This window comes from Cricetulus griseus, chromosome 7 (genome assembly GCF_003668045.3).
Source record: "Cricetulus griseus strain 17A/GY chromosome 7, alternate assembly CriGri-PICRH-1.0, whole genome shotgun sequence".
Taxonomy (NCBI): Eukaryota; Metazoa; Chordata; class Mammalia; order Rodentia; family Cricetidae; genus Cricetulus; species Cricetulus griseus.
The window spans coordinates 38,114,311-38,141,969 of record NC_048600.1 but is presented as its reverse complement, the minus strand read 5'-3'; the positions used below and the strand labels follow the sequence as shown (position 1 = coordinate 38,141,969).

General features: G+C 46.3%; 2 protein-coding genes across 2 annotated transcripts; one reads left to right on the top strand and one right to left on the bottom strand.

Moving 5' to 3' along the window:
• Nucleotides 1-463: 463 nt before the first annotated feature.
• Tmem186 (transmembrane protein 186) lies at nt 464-3,954 on the bottom strand. Its single transcript, XM_027423923.2, has 2 exons — nt 3,804-3,954; nt 464-2,706 (listed from the first exon to the last, which is right to left on the bottom strand). The coding sequence occupies exons 1-2, from the start codon at nt 3,864-3,866 to the stop codon at nt 2,059-2,061; spliced, it is 711 nt and encodes a 236-aa protein (XP_027279724.1). The 5' UTR covers nt 3,867-3,954; the 3' UTR covers nt 464-2,058.
• Nucleotides 3,955-3,976: 22 nt separating this feature from the next.
• On the top strand, nt 3,977-26,664 carry Pmm2 (phosphomannomutase 2). Its single transcript, XM_027423921.2, has 8 exons — nt 3,977-4,132; nt 6,803-6,914; nt 9,489-9,565; nt 10,299-10,390; nt 13,196-13,295; nt 13,381-13,456; nt 16,480-16,595; nt 24,995-26,664. The coding sequence occupies exons 1-8, from the start codon at nt 4,079-4,081 to the stop codon at nt 25,094-25,096; spliced, it is 729 nt and encodes a 242-aa protein (XP_027279722.1). The 5' UTR covers nt 3,977-4,078; the 3' UTR covers nt 25,097-26,664.
• Nucleotides 26,665-27,659: the final 995 nt, after the last annotated feature.

The following is a 27,659-nucleotide window of genomic DNA, read 5'->3' as shown; positions in this document are numbered from 1 at the left end:
AACAAGTGAAGACAGAGAGGATGAAGGCAGGTGATGACTATGGCCCAAGTACTGAGATCCTATTTGGGACAGTCAAGCATTAATTTTGTTTATATTTTGCAACAGGGTTTCTCTGTGTAACAGCTCTGGCTGTCCTGGAGCTTGCTCTGTAGACCAGGCTGGCCCCAAGCCTGCCTCTACCTCTCCAATGGAAGCATCAGAATTAGACAACAGCGATGGCTGTACAATACTGAGGATGAGCTTTATGCCCCTGACCAATAAAAATTGTTACAATTTAAAAAAAAAAAAAAAAAGGCCCAGTGGTGGTGGCACACGCCTTTAATCCTAGCACTCGGGAGGCAGAGGCAAGAGGATCTCTGAGTTCCAGGCCAGCCTGGTCTACAGAGAAAATTCCAAAGCTACACAATGAAACCCTGTCTCCAAAAACAAACAAACAAAAATCATCACAATTTGATATGCACATTTTTAAGTTTTATTTTTTTGAGATTACAACACAATTACATCATTTTCCTCATCCCTTTCCTCTCTCCCATATGCATATGCTTCTAAATACAACCTGCTCAGTCTGTACTTGCATGTGTGTGTCTTCAGGGCCGACCATTTCTTATTGGTAACTAACTGATGTGTTCTTCCCTGAGGAGGGCTATTTCTCCTGCTTTCAGAAGTCTTGAGTTGCCTGTAGTTCTTTGTGTGGCTTGAGGCCTTCTGTTGTGTCTATCCCTGCTCCTCATACACACACTTTGGTATGTTTATTGTTATCTTTGTTCATGCTCCGTTTTAAAGCAATGAAGAATGACTAGAGGAACAGCAAGATGGTTCTGTGGCTAAAGGTGCTTGCTGCCAAGCTTGACAACCCGAACTTAATTCCCAAGGAAAAGGACTCTGAAAAGTTGTCCTCCAACCTCCACATATGCACAGCGGGCACACACAAATAAATACATGTGATTTTAAAAGAACAATTCTTCAAGAAAGGAAACTACTGGCCAGGTAGTATGTCGTACAAGGCCAGCCTGGTCTACAGAGCAAGTTCAAGGACAGCCAGGACTACACAGAGACACCCTGTCTTGGTGGGGGGGAGGGGGGAATTACTAACAACGCTTCTTCGGTGGTCAAATTACAAAAATGATGGCTGCTTTCTGCTTTCCTCTTTATACAGGCACAATTCACCTAATAAGCATGTGTGTTACCCATTATGAAAAGCAGCATACACAGTCTCCTTCAGCTGATAAGTTGCTTGGTGTCCCTCTGTCCTGATGACACTGCAAAGCTCCCCAGTTTAAGCGGCCCTGGATCTCCTGGTGGTCAGCATTCTCAGCCGGGTGCTGTCCCTACCTCAGTTGGAGTGGGCTTCAGTGCTGGCCATCTAGCTGGTGAGCACAAGGGGTGCAGGGCAGGCTAGAAGCCTTTATCGATGCTGTAAGCCTGTAATTCCACAGTCTGTGTTCCTCTGCCAACCCTCCTGCCTCTGGTTTCATAGCAGTGGGCTGCCTCTGTGACCTTGGCATAGCATTCCTCCAAGAAGTGCCTCTTCATAAAAACTTCTAGTCACTATCTGTTGGAATGTCCTATTCAGTACAATGTTCCACTAAGGGCTTTTTCCTAAAGTTGGTTAATATCTTCTTTTTTGCCCCAACACAACTTTGAACTTCTCCACCTGCCTCCATCTACATGGAGAAGTACAAACACGCACAACCATGCCTGGTTATATGCAGTTCTAGGGATTCAACCCAGGGTTTCCCTTCCTGCATGCTAGACAAGCAGTCTACCAATTGAGCTTCAGCCCCAGGCCCTGGTTATTAGCTTCTGCCTCATTAATGTTTTTGGCCTTCCTGTCTAAAATCCAAGTGTAACCAGGGCTACCAAAGGCCTAGTTGGTTTTTTTTGTTTGTTTGTTTGTTTGTTTGTTTTTTGGTTTTTCGAGACAGGGTTTCTCTGTGTAGCTTTGGAGACTATCCTGGCACTCGATCTGGAGACTAAGCTGGTCTCGAACTCACAGAGATCCACCTGCCTCTGCCTCCCGAGTGCTGGGATTAAAGGCATGCGCCACCAATGCCCAGCTTAGTTGTTTTTCTTAAGTGTGGTTGGGTTTCCAAACACTTGTGAGAAACGTTCTCTGTCCAGGATTCGGCCATAGCGCAGGGTGACATAGAAGGTCTTCTTGCTACCATATTGCTGGATTCGTACCAACAGATCCTGGGCATGTTCCTTGGATTCTGACAGGGGTATTATGTCTGACACAGCACAATACGTATCTTGTCGCCACCCAAAGAAGGACAGGTGGGCCACTCGAAGCACAGTACCTGACTCATTCACATACATGAAGCCCACCAGCCTCTGGAAGAAGTAGCTCATCCAACACAGCATGGCCAGGGTGAAGCAAGAGACTCCACTCATAAGGTAGAGTGACTTGACACTCAGGAGGCCCTGTGAGTACCAGTACAAGCCTGGGGGTAGGGCTGTCACAGTCAGAAATGTCTGGGCCAACTTCAGTCGAGATAGAAACCCAAATCTTTTGATGGCTCTGAATCGGTAGATTGTATGGAATTTCTCCGTCTCTGTGCCTGGTGGCTTCTCCTGCAAGGTGGGAGCCTTGCTAGCCACCCACCTGTTGGAATCCCCCTGCCCAGTGCAGCACCACAGCCGATGAAGAGGTCTCCCCCATGTGGCTGGCCCCTGAAATCTTGGCACAGCTCGAAGGAAGACAGACTGGAAAAGAGAGTTTCTTTCAGAATTCAACCATAATAATCACACAAGGAACAAGGCAAAGCTTCCTCCAGAAAGGCTCCAACCAACCCTAGAAAGCCATTGGGGCTTCACTTTTTGTGGAATTCTGCTCTGGATAAGTGCATACTCCTGTTTTTACAAGTAAACAAACAAACAAAGAAACCCTAATCCCAGCCAGTGAGATATCCCATAAGTAAAGGTGCTTGCCACCAAGCCAGATGACTTGAATTGCACTTCTGGAGCCAACACAGTATCGGAAGAAAAATTACTCATGCAGGGATGTCCTTGAGCCTCCACATGCCACGGCACAAGCATATGCACATTGAACACACCAGGATTTTTTTTTTTTAAATTAAAAACTAAGTCCCCTCCCCCGCAAGGGCACGGAAACTCAACAGAATGAATGGGGCCAGGTCTCTCAGGCCGGTCCTTTCCCTTAGGCAGGTCCAAGTAAACACAGGAAAGGTTTACTTTCAGACATTCAGTAAAGACCTACTGACGAGCCAGCAGTGGACTCGAACTTAGGTCCACAAGTCTGTGGGACACTTCCTCAAGGAGTAAACCAATCGGTGTCACAGTGGGAAACCCAAGCATCAAAACTTTGGGGTACTTATCACAGTACCTTTGCATTTCTCCCGACTTCTTTATACGGTAGAACTACTATCTATTAGCCTGGTTGGGAAAGGGGGAACAGCGGAGAAATGCGACACGGAGGCCTTCAAAACACTGCACAACATTTTTCTGGATGAGTAGCAAGTGAGCAAATTCTGAGCTTCAGAGTCAGAGGCGGGCTCTCACGGACACTAGCTGTGCATCCTTGTGCACCTTTCCAAAGAAAGCCTCAGAATATGCTGAGCGAGACATGGTAATCTTAGGCCCTGGACTTGATGCGCGCCCGAGGAGTCGTAGCGACTCTGACCGCCCACGTGACCCAAGGGGAACGGAGGAGGCTGGGAAATAACAGATCATAATACACTTCCCGAATCGGCGGCCCAGGCATCCTTCCTGCCAGTCCTAGGCTCGACCAGGGTCCCCTAACTGCGTACCCTCTTTCACCGCCCACTACCGGCCCTCCGTACCATGATACGGTCTCCTGCTGTGAAAAGTAAACCGACTTGTCCCCGGAAACTCGAAGAGCGCATGAGCGGAAAGTTAAAAAAAAATCCGCATGCGCAAACCAAAAACAAAGTGTTAGATCTCGGGGATTGTAGTTTAAATCTTGTGTCTATGTGAGTGTTCGGTGAGTCACTAGGGAATCATCGTTTTCCCGTCGTGCCTTGGGCTACGGGGCTCGGAATGAACCCGGAAGTTCCGGGTGGAGTTCCGGGTGCCAACAAATCTTCCGAGTGGAATCATGGCCGCGCTCTGTCTCTTCGACGTGGATGGGACCCTGACTGCCCCGCGGCAGGTAGGCGGCGCCCGGGAGGCTCGCGGCTGTGGAGCGGAGCCCGTGCAGAACCCAGACCGCGGTGACCACCGCCCGGGGACCAGGAGACGTGGGTCCTGAGCGGGGTGCGCAGGAAGACGGGGCAAAAAACGACCTCTTCCGAACAGGAAAGAGTTCGGAGTCTTAAAGTTCGGGTCTGAATTTCTTTGGGGGTCCTGGGGACTGGTGGCCCGGATTGTAACTCCAGTTTAGCCCCCCCGACCTGCTGTACCACTTTCCCAGCCCTGTCACCTTTGGCTGTGTCGTCTAGTATATCAAAGGCAGGTTTTCAGATGTCTGACCTTGAGCAAATCACTTCCTCGGAGTCCCCAGTCCACTTTAAACGGGTGTATTGCCTGTTGCATGGGGTGTGTGTGAGGATAACAGAAATTCGTGACAGTGCCGCGCCCACATCAAGCCTCAAAGAGGAGACGCTTGCACCACCCCAACCCCTTCTCTACCACAATCAGCCTTTCTGAGCCACAGTTTGAATTATCTAGTGATGGCATTCAACCACAAGTTCTCCAGAACCCTTACTCAGCTTCATTGCTCAATGCACACTTATGAGTTAAGTCGATAGTAAGGTGGGCAGGTGGCATAGGGTTTAATCCCTGCAGGAGGATTTGAGGGTTCAGAGCCTGGGCCATATAGTGAGTTTGAGGCAAACCTGGGGAACTTGCCTCAAAACAAGAGCCAATAGTAGTCTAGAGCTGGAAGCGGAAATCATATATTGTAAAGGGCTTTTGTCTTTGTAGAACATATGACCTGTAGTAACTACTCAACTTTAGTGCAAAAACAGCCATAGACCAAATGTAAACTGAGTAGCTATGTTCTAATAAATTTATTAAGAGGCCGCTTAGATGGCCCAGTGGGTAGAGTCATTAAACCCTAAGCCTTGGGACCTGAGTTCAATTCCTGGAACCCACATGGTAGAATGACAGAACCAACTCCCACAAGTTGTCTTCTTACCTCTCCTTGTACATTGTGGCACATGTACATGCGTATACATACATAATAAAAATAAAATTATTATAGAAACAAACTTGTTCAGTTGGCCCAGGAGACATAGTGGCCAGGAGTCTACATTTCTAAGCCTTTGTACAGTGTTGAACTTGCAGTTTTGCTAAGATTAAAGGTGCATGCCCCCACCACCCAGCTTCTACCATTCAAATGTAAGGAAACCGAAACCAGTGAAGCCCTGACTGCCTCTCTCTCATAGCAGCTGTAGTTAAAGATCCTGGTCCTCAGGGCACTGTTAGTTGTCCAATTTCCTTTCACTCTGCTAGGGTGGAGGCCACTCTGGGTACTAGATATGCTACTGAGAAAGTGCTTCTGTTTCCCAAGTAAATGAAGATAGATAAACATGAAATACAGAATAGCAAAAAAGCCAGGTGACCCAGAGTGTATTTCCTTGCAGACATTTGAAACAATATGCTTGCAGTGATCATAAGCAATTGTGACAATAAAAGAAAATGTAATTTGAAAGAGAATTTTTTTTATATGCTTGGTACTATAGTTCAAATATTTTGGCAGCAGATCTGTTTATCATCAGCCCTTCCCGCCTCCATCCATGTGTATTCTTAGACGTTACTAATCACAGTGCGGTCTGGAAGAGGAAGAACAGGCTATCTTTTATTGCAGTTGTTGTTATATGATGTGACCTGCATGGATCCAGTCTGGTTAGCATGAACTTCAAAGGTCTGCACATTTCCTGTTTGTGTAGAAATTTGTTGGCCTGGGTGCTTTCTTCCAAATCAAATGTCATTCCGTCCCTAAAGAGTAAGACTTAAGAAAAGTTTTCAAAAAATAAATTAATAAATAAATAAGGACACAGGCCTCCATGAATCATATTCCAACTCTGGCATCCTGAAAAAAAAAAATCTCACATAGAAAGATCATTGACAAATACAGTGAACAGAGAACCCATATCCCTGTCACTTAGGTTAAAAGCAGCTGATATTTAATCAAAATGACTTTGTGTTTCCTCTTAGTAACTTTCTAAATCACAGTCATGCTCCTTCACCATTTTGTATTTTGTTTTTGTTTGTCTGTTAAAAGACAGTCTTAGGAAATCCAACTATGTAGCCAAACCTGACCCTCAATTTCTGATCCTCCTGCCTCCATTTCCCAAGTGTTGGTATTATAGCTCTTGACACTATACCCACTTCTGACATATTAAATCATATGTATATAACATGAAACACCTTTAAACAACAAAAGATTGGGCTGGAGGGATGGTGTCATGGTTAAGAGCACTGGCTGCTCTTCCAGAGGACCCAGCATCCACATAGTGACTCACAACCATCTGTAACACCAGTTCCAAGTGATCTCTGCCCTCAGGCACTGTATGCTTGTGGCATACAAACATATATATTCAAACAAAAACAAACAAAAAAGAAAAACTAGATGTATGTATTATCATAAAAGGTTACCACAACATAAAATAGAAAAAGCAAGTCATTGCACAGGACAGAGAACACCATAAACATTCATAAGTGAGTAGACAAATGTGAATAAATATAACTAAATAGTAATTTTTCTACACACTTAGTAAAAGCACTGGGCTTGTGTAAAAACAGGAACTAAATTAGTTTGCAGTTTCAATCTGGTTATTGTCACTCAAATCATCCTATTTTCCTTCCTGACATACAGAAAATTACAAAAGAAATGGATGACTTTCTACAAAAATTGAGGCAGAAGACCAAAATTGGAGTGGTAGGTGGGTCAGATTTTGAGAAAGTGCAAGAGCAACTGGGAAATGATGGTAAGTGCTAATTACACTCTAGTACAAGATTAACTTCTCATGAGGGTACTGAGACTTGCCGCCAAGTGTCCCCTGCAGTCCCAAACCACCATCACTCACATAGCATGCTTTCTGCTTTCTCTGGGAAAACATCTTCTCTGCCCTTATTTGGCCTTTGTTTTAATCCTTTGACAGAACCCTACACTCAGGTGTAGACAGACTCACCTTGAAGTACATGTCTGTCTTCACTTGTGGAACCTTTTCTCTCCCTACTATTTTACATGTCCCTTACTTCTCTCTCACTTCAGCCCAAACCCCACCTCCTGGCTATGCTGTCCACTCAGATTTGTATATACTTATGGTCTCAGTACCTTGTCCCTGTAGCCCTGATGGAGTGTGTTCCAGGGTTTCCTAATCATGAGAGTCACTAGGATCCACATCACCAGGGTCTCCAGCACAGGACTAGGAAGCTAGAGAGCCTTTGTGATAGGGTCTCACTCTGTAGCCCAAGCTACATCTTCTCCTCCTAAGTGCTAGAGTGACAGCGTCAACCACCACACCTCGCTGGAGCATCTTCTGGTTTCTTTCCTGGAGATGATGGAACAGCAGGTCTCTAAGACCTGAACATATATATTAGCAAGTATCCCAACCCTGCTGATGGAGCACACTCTGGTATAAAGTCTTTGTTGTCTTACAGACTATGTGTTATTCCTCTCTGTTTTCCCAGGGTTTCTGGGGTAGCTGGCCCGTGAGAAATAGTGTGGAGTGCTCTTCTGTGAGCCAGATACTTGGGAGGCTGAGACACGGGAGTCACAAGTTTGATGTCAGGTGGGGTTGGAGAGATGGCTTAGCAGTTAACAGCACTTGCTGCTTTTATGAAAGTTCCCAGGACACACATGACAGATCACAACTGTCTTTAATTCCAGTCCCATAAGGTGCACATACATTCATACAGGTAAAATACTCATACATATCAAATAATTTTTTTGGTTTGTTTATTGAGACAGGGTTTTTCTGTGCCATCTTGGCTGTCCTGAAACTCACAGAGATTCACCTGCCTCTGCTTCCTGAGTGTTGGGATTATAGGCGTGCACCACCATTGACTGGCTTTTTTTTTTTTTTTTAATAAACATAAGTTTAAAATAGACAAAACTGCCCTGTTGTCCCAGAGTCATGTTAGTACTAAGGTCATGCTGGACAGGATAGTTCACTGTAAGATGTCTAGTGCCATCTCTGGCCTCTCCCCACTAGATGCCAGTAGAGTGCGTACACACAGGCACCTGCACACAGTTTTGACATCCAGGCTGTCTCTAGACATTGCCTGGTGTGTCCTGGGGGTCAAGTTCCCATGGTTGGGAACTCAGCATGTCTTATCTGAAAGTGCAAGTCTTTGGTCAGATCAGATACTGGGAATAGTCAGTCAGCTCTGCAGTCTGTAGGACATGTTCCACTTCATCATCCTCAGAGGTGTTTTCTTCAGAAATCTGTCAGCAACATTCATCTCAGGAAATCCTGCCACAGGGATGATCGACATTCCTGCCTCCAAAGTGTACTTACAGCATGCTCTGAGAGGTTTTGTATCACTGTGGCAGAGCTGGGTGTTTCATACAAGACGTATGTAATGAGTCAAAACACTCATACTAGTAGGCAGCTAAGAGCTCACCTTGTGTCAGCATACCTGTAATCTAAGCACTCAGGAGACTTGCTGAGAATTTGAGGTCATGCTGGACTATAGTGAATTCAAGGCCAGCCTGGGCTATATGCGGTCCTGTCTCAAAAACAAACAGGTGGACATAGTAACACATACTTTCAGTCCCAGCACTTTGGGAGCAAAGGCAGGCAGACCTTTTGTGGGTTATATGCTACTCTTCAAGTCTAAATGAGTATAAGAATCATCTTTTCAAGACAGCTTTTTTTTTTTTTTTGCTTTTTCAAGACAGGGTTTCTCTGTGGCTTTGGAGGCTGTCCTGGAACTAGCTCTTGTAGACTAGGATAGTCTCGAACTCACAGAGATCGCCTACCTCTGCCTCCCAAGTGCTGGGATTAAAGGCGTGCGCCACCAATGCCCAGCAAGACAGCTTTTTTAAACCTTTATAAAAAAATCATTTTGGGGTTGGGGAGATTGATTGTTCACTGGAGGTACTTGTCAACCCAAGTCCAGTACTAAACCCACATAGAAGGTGAGAAGCAATCTCACAAATTGTCTTCTGACGTACATACACACACCATGGCATGTACATACACAAATGCATACATACACACAAATTCAGCCTGGCAAACCTGATGTGGAAAGCCTGAGAGCAGAGTGTGACCATCTTTGTCCCTTTTTGCTTGCTGGTTCAGTACAGGGTTGGGAGCAGGGATGGGCCAGCATCTTACTCCCACACTGGCAGGCCGGAGTCAGGGTCTGTCTGCAGCTCATTTGTCATCCCTTAGACTTAGCATTAAAGCTGCCATCTAAATCCCCAGCCTCTTGATTGGGCTGGCACAGCCCTCGGGTGCTTAGTGAGGTCTTTGGGGGTGGGTGCTGAGGAAGAAAGAAAAAGGCTAGTTTCTATTCAATGCATCATCAGTTTTATCTTGTTTTGGTTGTAGTGGTTGAGAAATACGATTATGTATTTCCAGAGAATGGCTTGGTGGCATACAAAGATGGGAAGCTTTTGTGTAAGCAGGTAAGTTCTTAAGTATACAGCCCGTTCTGTATTACTACTGATGTGCCATATGTAAGCCAGCACGGCTGGGGCAGGAAGGTCAAAAGTTCAGGGGTTGCCTGGACTACAAAGTGAATTCAAGAACAACCTGGGCAGCTTAATGAGACACTGTCTCAAAATGTATAAAAACAATAAAGAAAAGGGGGGCACAGAACAAAACATTACATGTGATAATGATTGAATGCCTCCGGGAACACTGGGGAGCTGGGGGAGGGAGGGAGTGAATCTTCACACTGTATTCTTTGTTAAGTTTGAATGTTGCTCCACACAGCTGTTGCTTGTTCCAGATAGTGATTACATCTTTATAATGGCCTTTTAAAGCTGCTTGAGTCCAGTGTTTCTATTACAATAGCCAAAGCTAGAGCAGGTCATTCACCCAGGGGCTGTGGAAGAGAAGCTGCACTTAATACTAAGAGCAATTGCGGTAAGCTCTCTGGCCATTCTGGGAAGTGTGTAAAAGAAAATGAACCTGAATCCCTGAGTAATGAAGCTTCTGACTGAGGTGTCTGTGTTTTGCCAATTGTTTTCCACCAACAGAAAAGAGAAAAAGGTGAAAGGACAGCAAAATATGTCACTGTCCCGGCTGAGTCAGCCTCCGGCTTCTGGCAGTATTGTCGGAAGATCTGGGTTTGCAATGAAGCTGTTTTGACAGTACTTTCTATTATATCAAATAACTCATGCTTTGTTTACATAGAGTATTCAAGGTCATCTGGGGGAGGCAGTGATCCAAGACCTGATCAACTACTGTCTGAGCTACATTGCAAAAATTAAACTCCCTAAGAAAAGGTGGGTTCACTCTGAACAAAGGAGGCGCTTCTAAAATATGAAGCAGTGGGCTCTTGGGGTGGATTCATGCTTATAGCCAGAACCCAGCACTTAGTACAACTACTTAGAAGAAGTCTGTATAGCCAACCACATGAAAATGGTTGTAAAAAAGATGGCTACCCCTATGAGGGAGTGCTATCCAAACACTGAAACCTTTGCAGGCTCAGTGGTGTCATGAGAGAGAATCCTGTGAAATAGCATCTGTCTATAATCCCAGTGCTAGAGAGGCTGAGGCAGAAGGGTCACAAGTTCAGGGCCAACCTGAGAGTATAACTAGACTGTTTTCAAAAAAGGGTCGGGGAGACAGGCCAGGTATTGTGGCGCACACTTTTAATCCCAGCACTTGGGGGCAGAGGCAGGTGATCTCTGAGTTGGAGGCCAGAATGGTCTACAGAGTGAATTCTAGGACAACTAGAACTACACAGTAAGACCCTGTTTTAAACAAAATGGTGTAGGAGCAGGTATGATGAGTCACTGCTGTGTATTTTAGACTTCATAGTGAGGTTCCTGGTCCACCTGGGCTACAGAGTGAGACCTTATCTTAAAAAAAAAAAAAAAAAAAAAAAAAAAAAAAAAAAAAGGTCTCAGGAAATTGCTATAGCTAAAGTACCTGTCACACCAGCATGGGGGCCAAAGTTCAGATCCCTAGCACTCATAAAAACTGAGTATGGTCATAGCATCTGAAACTCTAGCCATGAGGGAATGGAGACAAAGTATCCTGGGAGTCTAGTCAGGCAGTGAGGTCTGGCTTCAAGGAAAGACTGTTTCAGAAGATAAGCCGGAGAACAGTGCTGACTGACAACAGTGTCAAGCGAGAACAGTATACAACTTGCACGCATAATTATATATACATATGCCTCACGGGGCACATATATCACACACACACACACACAGACACACACACACACGTACACATAATCTTATAAAAGCATCAGAAGCCCACAATCTGAAAGTGTAAGGAGGCCTCCAAGGTAAATGTCACATAAAATCAAATAGGTTTGGCCTGCAGTGCTTAAAAATCCACACTACAGGGGTTAGAGGGTTGTAGGCTCAGTGAGGAAGAGTGCTTGCTATGCAAACATGAAGGGCCAAGTTCACATCCTCAGACCTCACATTAGAATTCAACTGTGATCACATGTACACCTATAATCTGAGCTCTGTAGAGGACAGACAGGACCATTGGGACTGCTGCCCCATCATCTGGCCAGGCTCATGGGGAGAGACTGTCTCTAGAAACTAAAGCAGAGTGATAGAGCAGGGTACCTCATGACCTGGACCCATATGGTGGAAAGAAAGAAAAGACCTGACTCCCACAAGTTGTCCTCTGACCTACACACGTGCCTATCCAACCTATCCCTCACAAAATAAATTAAAAAAAAAAAAAAAACTTTTTTAGGTTGGGCATGGTGGTGCCAATCTTTAATCCCAGCACTTGGGAGGCAGAGGCAGGTGGATCTCTGCAAGTTCAAGGCCAGACTGGTCTACAAAGTGAGTTCCAGGACAGCCAGGATGCTGTTACACAGAGAAACCCTATCTCGAAAAACAAAACAAATGTATGTATTCTGAGTCTAAAACAAAAACATGATTTAAAGTTTTTAGCCATCTTCACTGGAATCACTGAAACAACCTTTGGTCTGCTTCATTTTCTGTGATCACATTAATTTAAGCCTGAGTGAGCAGTCTGCCTCTGAATAAATAGTTTTCTGAGTCATTAGTGAGTCCCCATGAACTACACAGTCTCAGAACCTGTGTCCTCCCTTAATCAGACATCAGCTGTTCAAGAGCTGACTAGCCAAACAGATGCCTCAGAAACAGATGTGAGACTCCTGCAGGAGCAAGTGCCCTTATGCTGGAATCCGTTCCCAGCTCTTTATTGCTATGAGATGCTCCTAATCAGTTGCAATAGAAACAGTGAGCCACAGGGTAATTGTTTTAATAACATGCCCTGTTTAAAGCAGTATATCAAAAACATTTTATCAAATAGTCAATGTAAAATATTATGACTAGTGAGATATGGCGCCTCAAGCCTGTAATCCCAAAACTTGTGAGATGGAGGCTGGAGGACCAGACGCTCTAGGTCATGTATCATCAGCTACATGGTGAATTCAAGGACAGCCGGACTACATAAGACCCTGTCTCAAAAAGTGGGGTGTGGGGTATTCCTCCCTTGGGATTCTTCCCCCTCTTGGGAGTTTTTAGTTTTGTTTACTTACTACATCTCTGTTTGCTTTTTTCAAAAAAGAAATAGGGCTGGGAAGGTAGGTCAGCCAGTAGAGTTCTCTCTGCTCAAGCCTGAGTACCTGAGTTTGCTCCCCAGCATGCTCAAAACAGCTGCCTCTGGTAGTGCTTGCTTACAGTCCCAGTGCTGAGGAGGTAGAACAGGGTAGATCCCTGCGGCCTGCTGATGAGGCATTGTGGTTGAATTGGTAAGCGCCAGACTCAGTGAGAGACCCTATCTCAAAACTACAAGGTGGAATCAATGAAGACCCCCACTGTGGCCCTCTGGCCACCACTTGTGCATTCACACACATTCACATGCACACCTACATACACACACATAAAGAAAAAAATTGTGAATGATGATTCCATTCCTTTTCTATGCTAAGTCTATCCAGCTTCATCTGGATTTGCCCCATTTTGAGTCTATCGTAAAGTGTGTGGTTCAAAGCTTCCATGAGAAACCTGGGTCACATACTCCTGCTGTCTAGAATGTAATGTTGCCCAAGTAAATAAGGTATTTTTTAATTTGTGGCTTTTCCTCCCCAGGGGAACTTTCATTGAATTCCGAAATGGCATGTTGAATGTGTCCCCTATTGGAAGAAGCTGCAGCCAAGAAGAACGAATTGAGTTCTATGAACTTGATAAAGTGAGTTCTCAGACATACTTGAGCAACAGCCAGTTCTTCAACACTGTGATGCAATGCACAATTAGTATCTTTTTGATTCTCTCAGAAAGAAAATATACGACAAAAATTCGTGGCAGACCTGAAGAAGGAGTTTGCAGGGAAAGGCCTCACATTCTCCATAGGTATGGTGTGTATCGGAGCTTTGGTCCCTCTGTACCTAGAGCATGTGGTGGGCCGCTGAATTATTCAGTGCTGGATAGGACGGTTGTTATTGGGGAAACCAAGTTTCCCTTATAGAGTTCTTACTCTCAGTAAGAAAATAACTTAGAGCCAGGCAGTGGTGGCGCACGCCTTTAATCCCAGCACTAGGGAGAGGCAGAGGCACGCGGATCTCTGTGAGTTTGAGGCCAGCCCGGTCTACAGAACAGGACAGGCTCCAAAGCTACACGGAGTAACCCTGTATCAAAAACAAACGAACAAAACTTAGAAACAGACTCAGGAGGGATCCTAAAGATAACAGTATTAGTTTAAGAGAAAAAGAGTATAAATTATGTAAAATACCAGTGGCCACCAGGAGAAATGATGGAGGGAAAGTTGCGCTTTAGAAGTTAGATATATGCTGGGCAGTGGTGGCGCACGCCTTTAATCCCAGCACTCGGGAGGCAGAGGCAAGCAGATCTCTGTGAGTTCGAGTCCAGGCTGGTCTACAAGAGCTAGTTCCAGGACAGCCTCCAAAGCCACAGGGAAACCTGGTCTCGATAAAACCAAAAAAAAAAAAAAAAAAAGAAGTTAGATGTAGTAGAAATGGAGAGGCTATGAAGAAAGGGCAAAGTACCCTCCAAGAGTGGACGTGACTGGTGAGCTGAGGAGCTCCAAAAGCATCCAGCCAGAGAGTGGATGGTCTTTTATAGTCCCCCCCTCCCTCTTTTTGTATACTGTGGGCTTTATTTTGATTGTGCTCTGTTTATAAGGTGATGCAAGTTAAGAAAGCTTCCAGTCTTCCTCTGCAAACTGGCTTCTTTTACTTGTTAATTAACTCTCTCTTCTCTCTCTCTCTCTTTCTCTGTCTCTCTTTTCTCTCTCTCTTTCCTTTTCTCTCTCCTCTCTCTTCTTCCCTCCCCCCTCAAGATTTTATTTATATGTGTGAGTGTTTTGCCTGTATGTATGTGTGAGCAGTGTCCAAGGAAGCCAGAAGAAGATGTGGGATCCCCTGGAACTGGAGCTACAGACAGTGTGAACCATGTGGGTGATGAGACCCAAACCTCTACAAGAGTAGCCAATGCTTTTAACTCCTGAGCCATCTCTCCAGCCACAACATGCCCCACCCCACCCCAGACAGGGTTTCTCTGTGTAAGTTTGTCTGTCTTGAACTTGCGCTATAAACCAGGCTGGCCTCAAACTCAGAGATCCACCTGCCTCTGCCTCCCAAGTACTGGGGTTAAAGGTGTATGCCACCATTGCCCAATTAAGCAACATGTTAATCCTGACATAGATTTTCAACATTCTGCTCTTCTTCCACAGTTACACACAAAGCCTATAGACTGCAGATAAGCAGCCACAGCAGGATACCCCCAAACCAGGAAGTGGTTCCATGCTGTTGGGTCTGGTTCTACCTCTGTACCCAGCAGGACTTTCTCTGCCTACTCTTCTCTCTTACACAGACTTGCTGTGTGAACAGTAAAAGCTTCACATCTTTAAATGGAAGAGAAGACTTGTTGAGCTCTAGGAGAGGTGAACTGTGAGCCTCTCAGATGAAGGAGACTAAGATTTCTTGAAATCCTGCAGTGTGTCACCATCAAGGAACCACAGAAATTAGTAGATGGTTTTTACAGAGCAAGAATCAGGCTCAGAAAGCAACAAAGAGTTGAGGCATACAAAGCCTGTGCTGACTGCCATTGAGTCAGTAGTGTCTCGTAGAGTTCTGCCTGCAGCCTGACTCCTGCCTCATCACTTGGTGGCATGTACTTATTAAGTTTTATTATATGTTTGGTTTATCAGGGCACACAGGCCACAGCACATGTGTACAGGTCAGAGGACAGTTGTGAGGAGTTGGTTCTCTCCTACCACATAAGTCCCAGGGGATTGAACTCAGGTCATCAGACATGGCAGCAATCACCTTTACCCACTGAGCCGACTCATGTATCCTTACCCATTAAATGCTCCAAACATGTTCATTTCTCCTGGCAACACTACCAGTCTTGACTTAAAGTCCTCCAGCTTTGCTAGCTTTAACACATTTGCAGGTTGTAGGGAAATTGGCCTTGCAAAGGAACCATGTGTCAGACACAATCAGGCAGATTTTAAATTATTTCTGAACTGTTAAGTGAATGCCTTTCTAATAGCTTTGAAAATGTTTTGGAGTTTTTGTTTGGTTGGTTGGTTTTTCGCTGCTATGAAAACTAGAGAGCCAACTCAGCAGTTAAGAACAGTGGCTGCTTTTCTAGAAAACACGTGTTCAATTCATAGCATCAATGTGACCGCTCAAAATGATCTGTAACTCTAGTCCTGGGATTTCTGACAGAACTTCCTCAGGAACCAGGCATGCATATGGTACCCAGACATACATGCAGGCAAAACACCCATATGAATGAATGAAGGAAGGAAGGAATAGTAAGCTGTCTTTCCTATAATGAACCTACTGCCAGTAGGATGAGCTCATACAGCCTGCTTCTGGCATTTTCCGATAGTGGTTTGGCTTAGCTAGGTTTTTTTGAAAGGTTTCATTCTGTAGCCCAGGCTTGCCTGGAATTCACATGAAGCCCAGATTGACCTCTGAACTCACCATAATCATCCTGTCTCAGCTTCCTGAATGCTAGGATAACAAGAATGCACTTACATGCCTAACTCAGGGTATGTTAAATTGCCAGACAGGCCCACTGTGATAAGGAAAGCCTTACTTTGTTTTTATATAAGCCTGCTGCATTTAAACTTTGTTTCTTCCTTGAAGAAGCATTAAGAGAGATGATCGCTTAGACCCAGGTGAAATAATTCTGGGAAAAACAGCAAACAGCCTGTCCATAAGCAGCATTAAATAAGCTGCATTATTTTCCAAAAGGTGACCCCCCCTCCCTCCACCCCCCCCAACACCACCCCAGCCCCAGGCCTGCTAGGCAAGCCCTCTAACAATTGAGCCACATACCCCAGCCCTCCTTATCTTCATTTGTAACCATTCACCATCTTGGTGTGTCCCCTCCCCATCCTGCAGGCGGCCAAATCAGCTTTGACGTCTTTCCTGATGGATGGGACAAGCGGTATTGCCTGAAACACCTAGAGCATGATGGTTACAAAACCATCTATTTCTTTGGAGACAAGACTATGCCGGTAAGTAGGAAAGTCTGCAGTTTGAGCTTGGACAGGGAAAACTACAGCAGGCTTTTTTGCTATCTTACACTCTACCTGCTGGCCCTTTTAGCCTCCCTCTCAAAGCTTTGAGGCCCTGCCCCAGTGGAAGCAAAGACTGTAGATGGTTTTCAGTCTGCCTCTTGAATGAAGTATTGCCCACTCCAAGTGCCACTAAGATCACTTGTCATCAAACCCTCTGTATTTCAATGCTAGCACTTCAGAAACAGAAGTAGGCAGATCTCTATGAGTTCAAGTCCAGCCACAATGAGACTCTGTGTAGAAAAAAAAACAAACAAAAAACAAACAAAACCTTCACCGTTATTGCTTTATTATTCTGTTCTACGCCTGCTACCATGTTCATTATAAATTGCATTCTAGGCTTACAAATATGAGAAGATAGAGAATTGATACTCAGAGTTGGTCAGGGATAATTGGAGTGAGGATCTGCCTAGGGTGTCACACAGGAAGAGGCCAGTGTTGGAGAGGGGCACAATGAAGCCATTTCTCCAGAGACACTTTGGAAACATTGTGAGGTTCTCCCTGGATGATTGCTTACTGCCACCAGCCAAGTCCTAAGAGCAGCCTCAGTACCAGCTGCTCATTGCCTATGCTTAGGCTTGAGTCTCTTTATTATGCCTGTATGCTTCCTATGTCACCTGTTGTAGGGATCCTGGTTCAGGCACAGTGACCATTCTGAACCTATTCTGAATTCTGTAGCTATGGAGTTCTGGTCCCTCTGTCAAGATCTCCAGCAGGGTCCCTGGTGACAGTGGATTATTTCACTCAGTGTAACATCTTCCGGGTTCATCCTTACAAACAGCAATAAGAATTTCCTTTATTGCCAGGCAGTGGTAGCACACACCTCCCAGCACTCAGAAGGCAGAGGCAGGTGGATCTCTGTGAGTTCCAGGACAGCCAGCCAGGGCTTTTACACAGAAAGAAAAGAAAAGCAGCATTTTCTTTGTTAAGGTGGTACTGTATGGGTATGCTGTTCATCATATCCATCCACTGGGAGACTGAATCCCATCTCAGCCACAGTGCCTCTGTGAACAATGGACCATGGCTTCACTGTGTTTGGATATTTATCTGTGACCCTGACATTGCAAACCTCCTAGAAGACACAGGAAACAGCTTCTGGACACTGTCTTAGGCTGACCTGAAAGCACGGGCACAGGAAGCCAAGTAAACAAACAGGCCTGGACCAGACAAAAACACTGCTGCTGCACAGCAAGGAAACCACAACAGGAAAAGGCACCCTGTGGCTGGGGGGTGGTGGCACACACTTGCAACCCAGTACTTGGGAGGTAGAGGCAGGTGGATCGGTTTGCTCAAGGCAAACCTGGTCTACATAGTAAGTTCCAGGCCAGCCAGGGATACATAGAGACCCTGTCTCAAAAAACAAAACAAACCCCAAAAAAAGGCAGCCTATGAAATGTGAGGGAATATTCACAAACCATATGTCTGTCTATCCAAAATATATCAGACATTACTGCAGTTCAGCAGCAAAGTAAGAACCTGATTTAATGGACCGAAGAAGATGGCTTAGTGCCTAAGAACACACTGGCTGCTTTTCCAGAGGACACAGATTCAATTTCCAGCACCCACATGGTGGCTCACAACCATATATCTCCAATTCCATGGGACTCTGATGCCCTGTTCTTCTGGCCTCTGTGGGTACTAGGCACACATTGGTGCACAAATGCACCTGCAAGCAAAACACCCATACATAGAAAATAACTAAAAAAAAAAAAAACTGAGTTAACATGTTTGAAGGTACATTGCACCAAAGAAGATACACAGTGGACTCCTGGGCATGTGGGGGTTGGCATCTGTAATCATAGATCGTGGACTGCAAGTTCAGGTCACAGTGAGAGCCACCTTCCTCCTTACTAGACTGGCCATTACTAATAGACACACACAAAAGAAGGTAGAAATGAATGACCCTTTACCTCAAAACAGTAGATGGTGCAGCCAATATGGACTACTGTTTAAAAAGAAAAAAAAAAAAAAAAGCTAAAAATAGAACCTCATATGACTCAGGAACCACACTGCTGAGTATAGATCCAAAAGAATTAAATCTGGCCCTGGGAAGAGGCCTGCTTTTTAGATGAGAGCACATTGTAGTACCATAGACTGTCTCCAGTGAGGACAAACTGATGCCGTGTCCTCAAGTGGAAGCAGTACAGGCACTAGGCTTAGTTTATCTTTTTGTTTCTGTGGTTTTTTTTTTCTCTCAATGGCCAAAGCTGGCTTCTAACTCATGGTAATCCACCTGCCTCAGCTTCTAGTGCTGGGATTACAGGTGTGAGCCACCATTTCTGGCTGTTTCTTTTTTTCTTTCTTTTTTTTTTTTTTTTCTTTTAGACAGGTTTTTTCCGTGTATTCCTGGCTGTCTGGAACTCACTTTGTAGACCAGGCTGGTCTTGGACTCAGAGATCCTCCTGCTCTGTCTCCCAAGTGCTGGGACTAAAGGCATGTGCCACCACTCCCCATTTGGGATTTTATTTATTTATTTTGGTTCCTTAGCCTTCTTAATGCTGGTTTATGACCAAATCCCTTTGTTGATTTCACACAAAACACTTTGAATATAGACCTTGAAAGTCTTGAATCTTCTTTAAAATTAAGCTAATGAAGTTATGCTCTAGATCTGGATGCTTCCTTTGTCTAACTTGGTGTCCCCTCACCCCTTTTCAGTATTAGAAGTTAAACTCAGGACCTCGCTTATGCTAGGCAAGAACTCTACCATTAAGCTACATGCCTAACCCTTTTCTTTTTATTTTGAGGAAGGGATTTATTAAGTTAATCATCCTGCCTTAGCCTCCAAGTAGCTGGGTTACAGGCCTGTGTCACCGTCCTGGGTTGGTGCCATTTCTTTTTGTTTGTTTCATTGTTTTTGAGACAGGTGTCCTGCCCAAGCTGGCCTCAAACTCCCAATGTAGCCAAAGATGACCTTCAACTCTTGATCCTCCTGCTTCCAACTCCTAAATGCTGAGGCTCCAGACATGCACCAGCACAGCCAGTTTATACAATGCTAGGGATCACACTCAGGATTCTGTGCATGTCAGGCAAGCAAACACTCTATTGAGCTGCACTTCCAGCATCCTAGGTCCCATTTCTTACAGAAGGGGAAGAGATCTATTAAGGCCCACTACTATGTGCTGGGCCAGGACAGCATACTAGGCTAGTGATACATGAGCCATGAGTAAATTCACCAAGGAGAGGGCAGAAGCAGAGTTTATTAGGCATGTTGCAGGCAAGACAGTAGAGAGACTGCAGAGGCGTTCCAAGCGGCAGACGGTCTTTCAGTGTCACAGTGCCCTGGTTGTTTAGGTCTTATCAGGTAGGACAGCTGTGTGGGTTTGTTTCTTTGGGGGACTGGTTATCTGAATTGGACGTCATGAGTTGCTGGGGGATCAGCCTCCAGATGATGTCTGCACCTGCTTAAATACCTGGAGTTTTTCACGACAGCAGAAAACTCTGACCTGGTAATAGTGCTACTCCAAGGCAGCTGTGACATTGCTCCAAGCCAGCCATGTCTGAAGCAAAGCAACTTTATCCTGAGGTTAAAATAACACAGCACAGCCATCCTCCAGAATGTTCCCATAACAGACTTCTCTGTGGTAATGACCCCCACCCGACCCTGTGTGGTATGGGAGCACCATCCAGAAGCCTTGCTGTGACTTTGCAGAATAGAATGTGGCTGTTGAAAGCCAGAGAGCTTGCAGCTCTGTTTAACTCTTGCATTACCATGCATCATTTACATTTTCTTGTTTATTATTTTAAATGAAAACAGGTATGGTGGAATATTTCTATAATCCCAACAACTGAGAGGCAGAGGCAGGAGGATTACTTGTTCAAGGTCAACCTGAGTTACGTAATGGGACCCTGTTTCAAATTCCTCATCCCCCACACCAAAAAAAACCCAGGAAGCTTTTCTATCGTGGTTTTGCTGTTTTCTGGCTGAGCTTTGTCAGTGAAAAGCTACTTCCTGCCCAAAGGGACAGAATTGCCCAGTAGATTCCCCGATGCAGCAGCACAGCCTCTGCCATCAGGATCTGCTGTGACACATAGGTGGCCTCTGAGAGCAAAATGAAAAAGATTCTGCCCTTCCCTAAAGGTTCCTTAGCTCCCAAGTCCAGTGTTCCCAAAGGTCAGCTGACCCAGCTTAAATAAAGTCACATCCCTGATTTCAGTGGCTCTCCAGGGGTACCAGACAAATTCCTAGTCACTTAGGCCAGAGGGCTGCACCTCACAGGCTTCTTGTGGACAGACAGCACTCTGAAGGCATTTACAGGCATTCTGACAGCAAGGAACATTAGCCACCTATGTGTTTGCCTGTGTGTTCCTGTTCTGAGTAACTTAGCTGTGAGTCCATGTGAGCAAGCTAGGATGTGGGGCTGGACACTGGACTGGCACTTAAGGTGCCATCCATTCACTATGGAAGTTAATCCCCTCTGTGATGCACCCATCTGTGGAGTTTTTTTGTTAGCAAAGAACACAACAGTAGAATATTGTACTGTGGTTTTTGCTAATGATGGAAAAGTAGTCTTTCTCCATATCAGTTCATAAGTGCATAAAGCAGTCTGAAAAGATTCAACATGCAGGCAAAACACCAATATGTATTTTTAAAAATGTAATCCTAGACTCCCTTTCGTTAGTCAGGCCCTGAGACCTCCCAGGGCCTTCTTTCATCTTCATATGGCTCCTTTAGAAGGGGAACTTCATCCCCATTGAGGTTCCCAGAGACAGGCTTGTGAGTCTCACTGCTGTGGCAAGTGGTGGGGCCATTTCGGGTCTGGCTGGCTTACCACCATCCCCCCTCTTGACCACCCTGAGCTGATTTTCAAGGCAGATGGGTCTCCCCAGATTTCAGGAGGTTGAAATGTTGCACCACTCACTGAATGGGGGCCTTTGCAGGCTACAGGTGGGGGGTTGGGTACAGACAGCAGGTTCACTCTTATGTCCAGCATGTTGAATCTGTACCACTTGTGTGTCTGAAGAGGGTGTCAGGTCCCCTGCAACTGGTTTCACAGGCAGCTGTGAGCCACCATGTGGATGCTGGGAGTCAAACCTGGGTCCCTGAGAAGAGAATCCAGTGTTCTTAACTGCTAAGCCCTCTCCAGCCCCAGGGCATGCATCTTTTTTGCAGAGCCTGCTCACAGCCCAACTCAACCTCCAGCTTTGTAAGAGTGCTGCAGAAAGGTTTAGTTGTGACTGAGATTGAGGAGTCAGGGCCTGCAGAAAATCCAAGAGAGGGGTTACCTAGCCACTGGCACCTTCTGAACTCACATCTTACTGTCCTCAGCCATGCTTTGGATGAGAGCTTGGCCTTTGTCATCCCGGACTGAGTCATGCCCTCAAGGGCCAGTGATAGCATCCAATGTGTGTTTTTCTCTCCGCCCAGTTCTTTTGGGAGTCCTTTACCAAGGGGAAACCTGGATGAATCCATTCTCTCCATAGTCCTGAACTAACTGGAGTTTTAACCAGGTACGAGGTTCTCAGACTAGCTTCAGGCATTTCCTGGGTCCCTGCCTGCCTCCCTGAACACCAGAGTACATAACCTACTAGTCTTGAGACTAGTTCTTCAGGGTGTAAACATCCCTGCCTACTATCTGGGCTGTGGTTCTTCTGTTCAGGGAGACACAGCTTTGACCTCTGGTATGCACTTGACTTCTTGGGGTCACAGAATCTGTGTCTCATAGTCATGCCAAGGCTGGCCCATAGCTGTCTCCTGCTCCACTGGCTAGAGAAGCGGTACAGTGGTCAAGTTTCAAGCCATCCACAGATCTGACCTTCACTCTAGGGCCTTCAACCCAGCCCATATTGCACCCCACATACTAATTCTAGATGGGGAGAACTGGGACTCACCTTAGGTATACACTCAAAACCTCAGGACTCTAGGCCTGGGACTGCCTCCCGCAGGCCTTTTATTTTGATTGGTTGGTTGCTTTTTTTTTTTTGAGATAGGATTTCTGTATGTTGCCCTGGCTGTCCTGGAACTCTCTGTAGATCAGGCTGGCCTCAAACGCAGAGATCCTCCTGCCTCTGCCTCCTGAATGCTGGGATTAAAGGCGTGTGCCACCATCGCCACCTCATCTGGGGTGGGCAGACCATATTTGTTTTTGGGTTTTGGAGGGTTTGCTGTTGTTTTCATTGTCAGATTCCCTGACCTCCAGGCAGTGCTCCTCTATTTGAAAGCAGTCCCTTTCACCTCTATACTCACCTCACCTAAAAATGGGTAATGAAATTTATCATGGAGTCGATACAATGGGAGTGTGGACTGAAGTGTACAGAGAATCAGCTGTGCTGTGGGTGACTGTCCATGCAGCAGCTCTGGACCTTTCTTCTGAAAGGAGGCCCATAGGCTGCAGAGAGTATTGGCATTGTCTGCACACAGAGGGTCACCAGTACTCATCAGTCCCAGCCTCCCTTTCCATCCTCAGACCATGGGCCTTTTAAGGATTTAAATATTAGCAGGTTTACGTCCAGATGCCTTGGGGATAGGGCTGCCCATTTCCAGGGATATCCATCCTTCTTTGGAAGTTTTTATTCTGGGAGCTTGGGGTGGCTGAGCCCTGTCCTAGCAGGATCAGGAATATATGCATATCTAGCCTTTGTACTCTCTAGTTCCCAGCCCCACCTGATTCTAGGGGGCAGCCTCTGCTGACAGCTCAGGCCTGGTTCTGCTTCTGATGACCTCAGACCCACTGTTCCATGCTCTGTACATGCTGGGCTTTGTTTTTGACACGGGGTCTCACTCTGTAGACCAGGATGGCCTTTAATTCATGATGATCTACCTGCCTCTGCCTCCCAAGTGCTGGGATTAGAGGTGGCCCAGTTTTGAATTTCCACACCTGACATTATGTAGGGTAGAGTTCCTCAAACAGCTCACCATCAGAGTTCACAGGTGCCACTCGCTTCCTGTCTCAACAAAGCAGGACCATGGAGACTGCTATGTGGGTCAGTGACGAATGTAGCAGCTGGCATAGGACCAGTCTAAGCCTTTTGCTTCTGGAGTTTGTCTTCTAAGGTAGTGGCTTCTGTCAGGAGTCTCCTAATTGTTCTCTCTGCCCCCATTCCCCCACTCCCAGCCATTTGTAACCAGTTTTATGGCAAAAGTCCACCTCTAGGCAACTGATGTGAATTTAGGCTTAAAGGACAGATGGGGAGAGGAGGAGGTCTGCAAAAGGAAGGAAGGTGTGATCCATCATGTTCAGTTCTGTCAGGTGGGGGAGTAAACTGGTCCTCAGGAGGAATGCTCAGACACAGTCTTTGGGGTGGTTCTGCCTGGAAAGTTTGCTGTTCCTGGAATAGCAGAAGCAGCTCCCAAGTACCTGTGGTCCACTCTCCAGAGAGATCCTATCCTTATAAGAGTCCCATTATGTTTGTGACTTCTGGGCCAACCCCTCCATCTCTGCCTGCTGCAGGACTCTCTCAGACTGCTATTTTGTAGCCCTACCCTGCCACCTTTCTTCCCATCTGCTGTCAGGTAGTCACTGGAGGGGCATTTAAATTTCATTAAAGTCAGGGATGGTGGCCTGTGCCTGTAATCCCAGCCAAAGGAGGCCAAAGCCAGGGATCTTGAATTTAAGGCCAGCCTGAGCTATGTAGCCTAACTTCCTCAAAATGGTGATGATGGTAATGATGATGTAGCTATATAGCCTAACTTCCTCAAAATGATGGTGATAATTAAACTCAAAGCTGACAGCTCATAGTCACATATTTGCCACACAAGTGAGAAACCTTTTCAGATACCCAGAACTTGTATAAAAAGCCAGGCATAGTGGTGTATGCTTATGATCCCAGCACTGGGAGGCAGAGACAAATGGATCCTAGCACTCCCTGGCCAAATGGTCCAGCCAAATCACTGAAGTCCAGGTTCAGTGAATATTCTGTCTCAAATGAGATGGAGAGCAACTGAGAAAGATACCCAATCAACCTGTACCCTACACATGCACACCTACAGGTAGGAACATGTATACCTACCTGTGAAATGTTAATTTCACAGGGTGTGAGCAGCCCCACTCTAGGCAGCCTGCCCCTCCAACATTCCTGTGACTTTCGAGAGACATTTGGGCACAAAGACAAACTGATAGCTGTGATTGTCATTTGCTGTACTTTTTCACTAGAAAAACAAGCCATAGCCAGATCCTCACAAAGGCATCTGATGCCTTTCATGAGCATAATTACCTTTTCTGAGTTCGATTTCGGTTCATGAGAAGGTTAAACTCCTGCTCAGTGTGACAAAAATGTCATTCCTTTCTTGGAAACTAAGGGAAAATTAACTGAAGAAACCTCCCTAAGCTAGGAACATCAGGGTTGCAACAGCCAGGGACCAGGACAAACCGTAGCCTACTGCTTCTGTTGTGTCTTTGCAGGGTGGCAATGACCATGAGATCTTCACAGACCCCAGAACTGTGGGCTACACGGTGACAGCACCCGAGGACACACGCAGGATCTGTGAGGAGCTCTTCCATTAACACCAGAGGAATGGGCCTGGCCAACAAGACTGAAAGGTCCCTCAGGGTCCGGGGTCACTTAGGGCCAGAGCCGGAGTCCCTCCTCATGTGTATATGTCCCTAGCCTCCAGCCAGGTTGTTCTCATGGGTCCAAACACACAGGGACTAGCGGTCACCTCACTGGGCATGCCAACAGGCCATGCCTCCACCTCCATCTAGCACCACCGGCAGCCCCAAGGGAAAAGAAAGAACTTAATCAGAAATGGCTGTGGCTGGATGTGGTGGATCATGTCTGGAATCTGTACTCAGGAAGCTGAGGCAGGAGCATTGCCAACCAGTCAGAAGACAGCCAGAGGTACAGAATGAGACCCTGTCTCAAACAGAATGGTGGCTCTGGGGTTGGGGGCATTACCCAAAGAACACTTGGCCTAGTATGGATGAGGCTCTCCATTGATTTAAGTACCTCAGAAACAGAAGTATTCCACCATTCCCTTCCTTCAGCCTATGGTCTAAGAACTGGCTGACAGGATCCATGGCTGGTCTTTGAAATGTCCCCATATGATGATACAAAAAAAAAAAAAAAAACAGTATGCCTGGGCCCCTTCCCCTTTGTGGACCGTTTTCTGGCAGTGGTGGGTTGGGGGAGGCTTTATTTGGAGCCATGGTCTCACTGTGTAGCCCTGGGCCAGCCTGACTTTGAGCTCCATCTTATGCCTGTGCCTTACAGATGCAGGTTACATGCACCAATACACCTGCCAAGGTTTCACAGAGACTTGACAATTGTCAGTGTGCAGGGAGACCTGATGGTTGTCAGTGTGCACACCCATCTCACCATCAAAAGGGGGACCTGATGATGAAAAAACATAAGCTATGCACAGTTGCCCACCTGGGACGAAACTGAAGGCTTCTGTGATATATTCCCAGTCTGCGGTGGAGGCTGGGGCATGAACTAAGGCCAGTGTTCTACCAAAGGGCTGATGTTTCTGTTTTCAAGCCAGCTTCCTGTCTATGAGCCAGAGACCACAGCTTGGCCTGCCTGACAGATAGCTGGCCAAGTGACAACTGATCCTAGTTTGCACCTCTACTGGCCTGGCTGGCTCTATTTACTACATTTTACAGCAGGACTGCTGCCTTGTCACCAGCAGGAGGGGGGATAGAGGACCCAGCAAAGCAAAGCCCTGTCTGCAGTCCTTCCCTCCAAGCTACCTGACCCAGGTAATAGCCAGATGACCACATAGGAGCTGCCACTCCTTCAGCCTCTTCCTGGAGAGTGCACAGGCCTCGTCCAAAACCTCAGGGAGTGCCTTCTAAGAAAGTCCCCAGGCCACTTTCCAGTGCCTAGTAAACGGTTCTGCAGCCCAGCTCCTTGTTGGGAACTGCTGCTGCTACCCTTTCCTGCCTCCAGCCACCATGTATTCCCACAGCCCTGCCCTTGGCTACCCACACTGGCATCTGCTACTGACCCCTTCACCTCTGTCCACCCCCACAGGACAGTGCCAGGATCTCCACCCAGAGGCAAACGTTCTTGGATTTTACGGCAGTGCTGTGATCACTTGCCCAGGGAAACACATTAAAGGGACTGCACCTTCCTTGCCTCTTGTTCTGGTCACTTTAATCCTGGGTGTCAGATGGGTTCTTCAGAGAGCTCCACCTTGGGTCCTGAAAACCTCTTCTGCTCTACTCTAGTGACACTGGAGCCCTAGCTGTCCTGGCTGCTGTAGGTCCCAGCTGGCCAGAGGCTGTGTTTTGCCTGCAGGTCCCGTGCTGCCCTCAGGTGGGGACCCAAAGCTGCCAGGTGGACTTCAGGCCTTGTCAGTTCCTACAGTGGCTGTCACCCCCCTCACACACACACACACACACACACACACAGTCATCATTCAGTCTTCCCACCTAATAAAGGGCCTCTGCTCTCCAGGCATCACCTGGCTGTAAAAAAACGATAGTGGCTAAGTCACACATGTATGGCTTTGCTGGTGGAGCAGGGCCTGCAGTATGATGAGTGGCTGCCCAGGATGAAGGACTAGTTCTGCTAGACAGATGTAGCTCAAGGCAAGCCCTGACCTCAGTTTCTCATCTGTTAAGTGGGCAGACCTACCAAGTAGGGATTGCAAAGAACTCAGGAAAGCAGGAGTTGGGTAGACAGCATCACAAGAAGCAGAGGCTGCACCTACGCATCCTAGGGCTGCTCAGAAAGGTTCACTTCTGCATGAGCTGCCTGTTGAGAACTCAAGGTCACTAACTTTTAGGAAGCCTCCAGAAAGCCTGGGCTAAGAGGAAGTTTACCAAAACGTTTGCTTTAGTTCCTGTGTAGGGGCGATGTGTGACCCTAGAAGGTATCCCCAACCGTGTCTGGGTGGGAAGACAGGCACTGAGGAGCAAATTCAAATATGTTCGTTCCTCAGCACAGTCTACGCACATGCAGCACATAATCGTTTCCTCTTCCCAGGCTAGGTACACCTACCACAGCACACCAGTCAGCTTGGAGAAACCCAGGCTGGTTTATTGTAGTCACTTCATCTTGTTTGTCCTCTCCCTGAACAGGCTTGATAGGCTACTTATTCCCCCAACCACTGGGAGGATCACC